Source organism: Lepidochelys kempii, chromosome 3 (genome assembly GCF_965140285.1).
Source record: "Lepidochelys kempii isolate rLepKem1 chromosome 3, rLepKem1.hap1, whole genome shotgun sequence".
NCBI lineage: Eukaryota > Metazoa > Chordata > Testudines > Cheloniidae > Lepidochelys > Lepidochelys kempii.
This window is the reverse complement of record NC_136382.1, coordinates 173,676,288-173,685,142: the sequence shown is the minus strand read 5'-3', so window position 1 is coordinate 173,685,142 and position 8,855 is coordinate 173,676,288. Positions and strand designations below refer to the sequence as shown.

General features: G+C 46.9%; 1 protein-coding gene across 8 annotated transcripts in view; it reads left to right on the top strand.

Moving 5' to 3' along the window:
* The first annotated feature begins 1,021 nt into the window (after window positions 1-1,021).
* THADA (THADA armadillo repeat containing) overlaps window positions 1,022-8,855 on the top strand; it is a 288,683-nt gene continuing 280,849 nt past the window's right edge. For 7 of the 8 annotated variants that reach the window (XM_073339066.2, XM_073339063.2, XM_073339067.2 and 4 more), the window contains exons 1-2: window positions 1,022-1,236; window positions 8,530-8,630. In XM_073339066.2, the coding sequence (XP_073195167.2) occupies window positions 8,555-8,630 (76 nt within the window). In that variant the 5' untranslated portion in view covers window positions 1,022-1,236; window positions 8,530-8,554. The remainder of the gene's footprint in view (window positions 1,237-8,529; window positions 8,631-8,855) is intronic. The other variant, XM_073339064.2, reaches the window with a different exon arrangement.

Sequence of the window (8,855 nt, the reverse complement as noted above, 5' to 3'; positions counted from 1 at the left end):
TTATGTCTGATTTTGTAAGCAAGTAATTTTTAAGTGAGGTGAAATTTGGGGGTATGCAAAACAAATCAGACTCCAGAAAGGGGTACAATAGTCTGGAAAGATGGAGAGCCATTGCTCTAACTTGTGTCAGTGCTGATTGCAACTGCAGTGATATTTCAGTAGGGTCAAATATTCAAAACTGGCTGCCTAAATTGCACTAATTGAATTTACACTCACACTGCAATTGGAAAACCTCAACTTGTATGGAAAAACAATACAGGTAATTCTAATGGAAATGTCACATGGAGGATTTTCAAATGAAACCTAGGTTTTGGAACAAACCAACATCTACCGCTGCCTAGCGGATCTTGGGAAGACAGAGACCAGGAGGTGAATTCTAATAGATGTGTTCAAAGTCGGGGTCCACATGTCTGATGCAGGGATTCTGTGAATGAAATTCAGAGCCAATTTTGACTACTGCAGCAATCAGGAATGGATTTTTATATCAAACTCTAAAAATGACACCATCTGCCTGTAGCACAGTGCCCAGTACCACCACTGCAAGGCACTCCACACCATTGACCCCACTAAGCAGTGGGCCATACTAGAAAAGCTATGTAACTATTGGGGGTGATTTTTGTTTTTTTGTTAACGAACAGTCACAAGCTATGTGCTGCTGCAGGCACTTACACTTCTATATAGGTCCTAGCTTTCATCCACTGATTTTGAGACTGAGGAACTTTCAGTCTAAGGATCTATCAGTAAAAGATGTAAAGGGCAACTGCCCTCCAAGGACATACAGTTCTCAGATACCATGGTGATAAGTGCAGCATAAGTTTCCTGCGTAGACAAGCCCTCAGCACGCTTGATTGCCAGTTCTCCCATCCACGTACTGACCCTTAGCAGCACTGCTTAGCTTCGGAGCTCATCCTGCTAAGGGAAGGACTCTAAGCCCCGCCTCGCCTGGAGGCCAAAGGGCAGTGTCTGTGTCGTAATTGGCGGGCGAGATCTGTCAGTCAGTCACCGTTCCGAAAGCCAGAAGGCCCGCGTGCGCCACTCGCAGCTGCCGCAGTTTGGTTCCACGTCTCGGCTCCTCCCTCTCCCGCTCCGGCCCGGGAGCTCCCGCCCCTTCCTCAGCGGGGACGACACGTGGCCCGGCCGGAACCTGACCGAGCCCCGCCTGGGGACGGAGGCAGTGTGGGTGGGTGGCCAGGAGGCGGCAGCAGAGACTGGGTGCAGGGCCAGCGTCCCCATCGGGTAAGGGGGGGCGCGTCTTAGTGAAACCCCATATGCTGGGGGGCGCAGCTGATGGGGGGGGGTAAATGCGCCAGAGAGGTGGGGGGCGCAGGTGCAGCCCCTTTCCCTGGTGATGGGGGGTAAATGCCCCAGGGGTGTGGAGTCACAGGTCCTGCCTCTGTCCCTGGTGATGGGGAGAAAGTGGGAGTGGGGGCACGGGTCCTGCTCAGTTTCTTCTGGTGATGGGGAGAAGGAGAGTGTTAATTCCTTGGTGCTCTCGCATTTCATTTCCTTGCCTGCAGGGTGACTGGAAGGTGTATGTTGTAGGTGAAGAGCAAAGGACTGCAATGCTAGATTGCTGGGTGTTCCCTATTCCATGATGTTGTCATTTATTTATCTTGGCCTGTTTGTTTAGGGCCAGATCTTTATCTATGTGGTCTCTGAGGCATTTGGCTACATAAGAAGTAATCTCACTTTTGGTCACAACTGAGTGGGTATGCATGTCAGAGTACATTTTGAGGCCAGGTGGAAATTTAGCTTTTCGCTGTGTGTTTCAGTTTCCCTATCTCTAGAATTGGTATTGCAGAGAACTTCAAGATGCTTAAATGAAAGGTGCTGTGGAAGTATAGTACCTCTCATAACTCAAGCCTGACCCCAGATGTACAGTACCCTCTTTCTTAACTTGTGTAAAATTGATTTTAAACTTTAACTTTAATAATTTTTTAAAATATTACAGTAGTTTTGGGCTCTCATAGACTTTAAGGTCAGAAGGGACCATTCATGATCAACGAGTCTGATCTCTTGCACTTTCCAGGCCACAGAACCTCACCCATCCACTCCTGTAATAGACCTGTACCCTCTGGCTGAGTTACTGAAGCCTTCAGTCATGATCTTTTTCTCTTTCACATTCATAGATTTGCACTAATATTATGCATTTAATATAAATAAAATCAATCTCTTCTCTGGGAGCATACTCTTCCTGTCCCAAATCATGGTTTCTTTCTCCACAAATTATTCACCTCAAAAATTGCTAGGGTAGACTTGGCATAGGAGGTTGCATCTGGCTTATTAGTCCCTGCTGTCAGTGATTATGATGTGATAAGTAGGATACTATAGTTTTCCGCTGGTAGCATCAGTAGTATAGGCTGTGGACACCAGGCACTTTTGCCACTGTGTCTTCTAACCATTGTGATCACCTGAAATTGCACTGGTGGCAAATGATGGAGATTAAATTGCCTGCTGTAGATAAGGCATGAAAGTGGCTGCTGATCTGGAGAATAGAAACTGGTACAACCTGGGACTTGCATCTGGCCAGCTAGCAGCTGAAAAGTAAACGGGATACAAGAAACCTAACTTTGAAAGGAAAGAGTTTAATTTTTTTTTTTAATAATACTGAGCCCTTATGGCATTTTTCATCAGTAGCTCTCAAAGTGTTTTACAAACAGTAAGTCTTATTAACCCAGTTTTACTGATAACCTTTCTCTCAGCTCAGATTGCCAAAGGGTGCAATCCGCAAAACAACTTAGGTGCTTAAACTCCAGAGTTAGGCACCTAAGTCCCTGTGTATGGCACCAGTGCAGTCCATGAAGCTCCTAAATGGCTGCTGCATAACCCTGTAGGTGCCAAAACTCACTGTGAACCTAACTTTACACTGTAAAAATTCCAGAGACACCTAAGTTTTAGAGCCTGGGTCATGCCCTCTGCTGCCTCACTGCAGGCATCTGGATGTCTGTTTCCCATCTAAGCCCAGAGTGATTTTAGAAAATGGGAAGATAGACTTTCAGCCACCTAAGTTGTGTGTAGGGCCTGAGCCAGTAGGTGGCCTTCAGTGCCTACTGAATCAGGTCCCATCCTAAATCTTGCTGGAGGTGGTGGTGGTGCTGCCCACCTTCTAACATTTAGTCTTGTGGATAGAGCACTTGCCTAGGTTGTAGAAGACCCAGGTTCAATTCCCCTCTCTGCCAGAAGGGGAAAAAGGATTTGAACAGGGGTCTTCCATCCCTCAGGAGAGTGCTCTAACCATTGAGCTATGAGATATTTTTATATGGGGCTCTCTTGGTCTCTCCTTTTGAAGCTGTTCCACTGTGGATAAATAATGAGTGATTGGAGCAAGAGGTTTGAAGCGGGTCCCCTACCTCCCATGTGGGTGCCCTAACCACTAGATTATAGCCTTATTCCCATTCTCTTTTTTTATTCCCATTCTCGTTATTCCTATTCTCTCTTGTCCCATCACCACCTCCTCCTCTGGCCATTTTTTGTGTAATGAGGCAGGTACCTAACTCATTCCCACAAGAAGTGGTGTAGGTGCCTAAACTGACTGACTCCAGGTGACAGGTTCCAGTTCTCAAGCAAAGATAGGCAACTTCCTGCAGCCTGCACTCAGGCCAATCTCTGTGAGAGGGATGGCATTTAGCACACACCTCTCTCATCGGCATTTCCCATGGGCTAGCTTAGGCAGCTCCACACCCTGCATGCTGGCTTTTGTGGATCACATGCTAAGGTGCTTAGTTCTCCCTATTCATTGCATAGGGAGCCTAGGTGCCTTACTCAGCTTTGCTGGTGGCAATGTGGATCCTGTGACTTTTCTAGGCACCTTTAAAGTTAGGCGCTCTGACACTCAGTGTTTCAATGCCTGAGTCTCTTTGTGGAGCTCATCCCAAGTGATTTGGATAGTAAAGCCAAGAATGAGACTTAGTTGTCCTGTCCTCCCCTGTGCTGTGCCCTATCCATTGCCTCCCTTAACAGTAAATTCAAGTTTGTTTTGAAATGAAGAGATCAGTCAGATTATCCCTCAGTGTATGGAAGTGTTGTTTAAATTCTTGGGATTTCCAACGACAAGATTGGTTCATTCTTTTTCTATAGGCTCAAATGAGACAATTTGACCCTTCCTCTACACCTTCAATGACCAAGCCAGCTGAAAGATGGCATAACTATGTTTAAATTATTGGGTTCTTCTCAGACAGTCTCACTGGAAAAAATCACTGTAATCTACAAAAAGGAACACTCCTGTGTCATTGTTTTGTGAAAGTATTGCTGTTCACAGATACACACAATAGCATAGGTCAGGGATGGGCAGACTTTTTGGCCTGAGGGCCACATCTGGGTGGGGAAATTGAGGTGGAGGAGGGGTGTGGCATATATGAGGGGGCTCAGGGCAGGGGGTTGGAGTGCAGGAGAGGGTTCAGAGCAGGTGTGCAGGGTGCATAAAGAAGTATGGGCTGGATGAATGCACTATAAGGTGGGTAGAAAGTTGGCTAGATTGTCAGGCTCAACAGGTAGTGATCAATGGCTCCATGTCTAGTTGGCAGCCAGTATCAAGCGGAGTGCCCCAAGGGTCGGTCCTGGGGCTGGTTTTGTTCAATATCTTCATAAATGATCTGGAGGATGGTGTGGATTGCACCCTCAGCAAGTTTGCAGATGACACTAAACTGGGAGGAGTAGTAGGTACGCTGGAGGGTAGGGATAGGATACAGAGGGCCCTAGACAAATTGGAGGATTGGGCCAAAAGAAATCTGATGAGGTTCAACAAGGACAAGTGCAGAGTCCTGCACTTAGGACGGAAGAATCCAATGCACTGCTACAGACTAGGGACCGAATGGCTAGGCAGCAGTTCTGCAGAAAAGGACCTAGGGGTTACAGTGGACGAGAAGCTGGATATGAGTCAACAGTGTGCCCTTGTTGCCAAGAAGGCCAATGGCATTTTGGGATGTATAAGTAGGGGCATTGCCAGCAGATTGAGGGACGTGATTCGACATTGGTGAGGCCTCATCTGGAGTACTGTGTCCAGTTTTGGGCCCCACACTACAAGAAGGATGTGGAAAAATTGGAGAGAGTCCAGCGGAGGGCAACAAAAATGATTAGGGGACTGGAACACATGACTTATGAGGAGAGACTGAGGAAACTGGGATTGTTTAGTCTACAGAAGAGGAGAATGAGGGGGATTTGATAGCTGCTTTCAACTACCTGAAAGGTGGTTCCAAAGAGGATGGATCTAGACTATTCTCAGTGGTAGCGGATGACAGGACAAGGAGTAATGGTCCCAAGTTGCAGTGGGGGAGATTTAGGTTGGATATTAGGAAAAACTTTTTCACTAGGAGGGTGGTGAAGGACTGGAATGCGTTGCCTAGGGAGGTGGTGGAATCTCCTTCCTTAGAAGTTTTTACGGTCAGGCTTGACAAAGCCCTGGCTGGGATGATTTAGTTGGGGATTGGTCCTGCTTTGAGCAGGGGCTTGGACTAGATGACCTCCTGAGGTCCCTTCCAACCCTCATATTCTATGATTCTGTGACGGATGTGGAGTGTGGGAGGGGGTTCAGGGCAGGGGCTTGGGGCTCAGGGAAGGGGGTTGGGGTGCAGAAGGGGTGTGGCAAAGGTCTCCGGACAGGGGATTGGGGGCTCAGGGCAGGGGGCTCAGGGCAGGGGTTTGGGGTGCGGCAGGGGTTTGGGGTGCAGGAGGGGTTTGGGGTGCAGGAGGGGGCTCAGGGCAGTGGGGTTGGGGTGCAGGTAGGGCGTGGGGTGCGACAGGGGGCTCAGGGGGTTGTGGTGCAGGAGGGATTTGGCGTGCAGGCTCCCAGCCCAGCGCCACTTACCTTGAGCGGCTCCAGGGAGGCAGTGGGGCGCAGCTAGATTGAGAGAGACTCCCTGTCTTCCCTGGCCCTGCGCTGCTCCCAGAAGTGGCTGGCACCACGTCCCTGCGGCCCCTGGGGAAGCGGGGGACAGAGGTCTCCGTGGGCTACCCTCCCCTGCGGGTACCTCCCCTGAAGATCCCATTGGCTGCGGTTCCCCATTCCAGGCCAATGGGAGCTGTGGGGGGCAGTGCTTGCAGGTGAGGGCAGCGCACGGAGCCCTCTGCGCCCTCCCCTCCCCCAGGGGACGCAGGGACGTGGTGCCGGCTGCTTCCAGGAGTGGTGCTAGGCCCGCGGCGCCATGGGGGTGGCAATCCCGCAGGCTGGATCCAAAGCCCTGATGGGCCGGATCCGGCCTGCGGGCCGTAGTTTGCCCACCCCTGTCATAGGCAGTAGCAATACAATCTTCCCCACACTGCCTTGATAATCTGCCTCAATACTGATATGGAGGAACCAGAGTCCGGATCCACAAAGGGACTTAGATATTCTGATGCTGAGCATAGTAACATTTAACTTTTAGGTGCATTGAAAATCACTGGAATCCACAAAACCTGAGTTACTTGCCTAGCCTTCCTATGCAATGCGTGGGGAGAGGTAGGTACTAGAGAATGGGATCTGCAAAAGCCAGTAAGTTATATGGGGAGCTGCCTAGGCTAGCCAATAGAAAATGCTGATGTAAAGGGTATGTCCTAAGCCTTGCCCCTCTCACAGAATTAAGTGTGACATCTGGGCTGTGGGGAAATGCTCAGGTTGCGATCCACAGCTGGAAACCTCTCTGCGGCTAAGCCATTTCTTGTTAGCCAGGTGGCATTCTCACTCAATGCAGAACAGCTGGGTGGGGGAAGAAGAAGCCTACTTTATAAATCTTAGTCTGGTGGTTAGGGTACTCAACTGGGGTGTGCTAATTATCTAGCTAATGAGAGGGAAAAATTTGAACAGGGGTTTCCCGCTTTACAGGTGAATGCTCTAATCACTGGAATGTAGAGTGATTCTCACTCTCTGTGCCCCAATTAATATTTAAGGATTTAATTAAAATAGAATGAGGCACCCACATCAGAATATCCCTTAGTCCAGTGGTTGAAACAATCATCTAAGAGTTTGAAGATCCCTGTTCAACCCCCTTCTCATTGGGCAGAAGGGGAATTGAACTGGGGTCTCTCCTGCCAGGGTGGGTACCCTAACCAATGGGCTAAAGATTAGACAGAGGAGGAGGCAGCACTGCCTCCCTTTATATCTTATCCAGAGTTGAGGATCATGCTGGGGCTTAGGCATGTGATAGGCATCCAGATGGCTGCCTGAAGCAGCTGTAGAATGCCCAAAGGTAGCTACTTAGGCACATAGAGGATTTTTACGGTGAAAACATAGGTGTTGAGTGACTTTGTGCACCTACAGGATTAGGCAGCAACCAAGTGAGGGTTTTGTGAGGGATCACAGTGGTTCTTAAATCTGAGATTTAGGCACCTAAGTCCGTTTGTGGATCTGGTGGCAACACTATTGGTGAGAGAATAGTTTACTTTACTCACCAATTTTGTTTGCTTACATGTTATAATAGTTTTGGGGGTTAAAGTCTGGTAGTTGTTGTGAAGTGGGTGACTGTTCACCTTGAGCGAGGCTGAAACTACCATCTCATTTCACAGAAACTATAAAGCTGCCATTGGATGGTTCTGATTTCTGGTCATTACCAACCTAAACTAAACTTTGAATTGTTAACCTCGAACTGAGAGGCTCTGTGCCCCATTTACAATCACATGTACCTTCCAATTCTTAAAGTTTTGCATCAAATAACATGTAATTGGGCTTTAAAACATCTTTTTAGTGCCGGTGAAAAGTCACTTGTTTGCTACTTAACACTCTTTATTAGAAACCCAGACATCTCTACACTGGTAGATCTCTAAAAGACCTTGCCTGGTGGATTTCATATCCCATTTATACATGTCCAGCTGACCTTAAAAATTAGTGAGATAGGACCTTGGCCAGTTGAAATTTAGTTCTTTAATTCTTATTCTCCCAACAAAATCATTGTTTTCTGCCACTATTACATTGCCCAACTGCCCTCCAAGGGCTTACAGTTCTCAGGTACCAGGGTGATGAGTGCAGTATAAATTGCTATATAGTTGCCATCTTTCATCCACTCGTGTTGACTGTGGCTATATCTACACTAGAGACCTTACAGTGTCACAGCTGTACTGATGCGTCTGCGCCATTGTAAGATCTCTCACGTAGCTGCTCTATGCCATCGGGAGAGAGCTCTCCTGTCGAAATAATTAAACCACTTGTAAAGAGTGATGGTAGTTATGTCGGCGGGAGGAGCTCAGTATCACTTATCTCGGCAAAGTTTATTGTTGCTCGGGGGTGGGAGGGGGTTTCACATCCCTGAGCAACATAAGTTTTGCTGACATAAGTGGTAGTACAGACGGCCTGTGCTGTGTTTTATGTCTTCTATTTTGTGTCATGAATCCTCCCTGAATTTGGTTGAAAATCTTGAAGTGCTTAAAAGTGACAAAATGAAACAGCAGTGAATTTACCACATGTCCTGTAAAAATGATTGTGGAGATTACAATGGATCGGGACAAACTATTTTAGGGAAAATATGAAGATCAATGTTAATAGCTAAAAAGGAAACTGTGAATTAATTATACTTTGAAACCGTATTTTTAGCAGGTCCTAAAGTTTAAACTTTTTTTTTAAAGTAGGTTACATTTTAATCAAACAAAAATGGTTTTGAAGAAGAAGAAAGAAATTCAAGTTGATGCATTTGTTCTTGAGTGCCAAGAGCTTGAAACACTTCAGTGTAAGTATTATTTTTTCCCTAAATTAATTTGTGCAATTTGTCTGTTTGTAAAATTACCTGAATACCTACTAAAATTTATTTTTTTGTTTTTATTTTTTTAAATTATTTGTTCCTGAGAATAACTTTTTTTTTTTAAAAGGCTTTTTAGCTTGACAGGCTTCAAAGGAGTCCTAGTCCATCCTCCTTCTGAAGAATCTTGGCTATTACTCAAGGGTGTGAATGGAT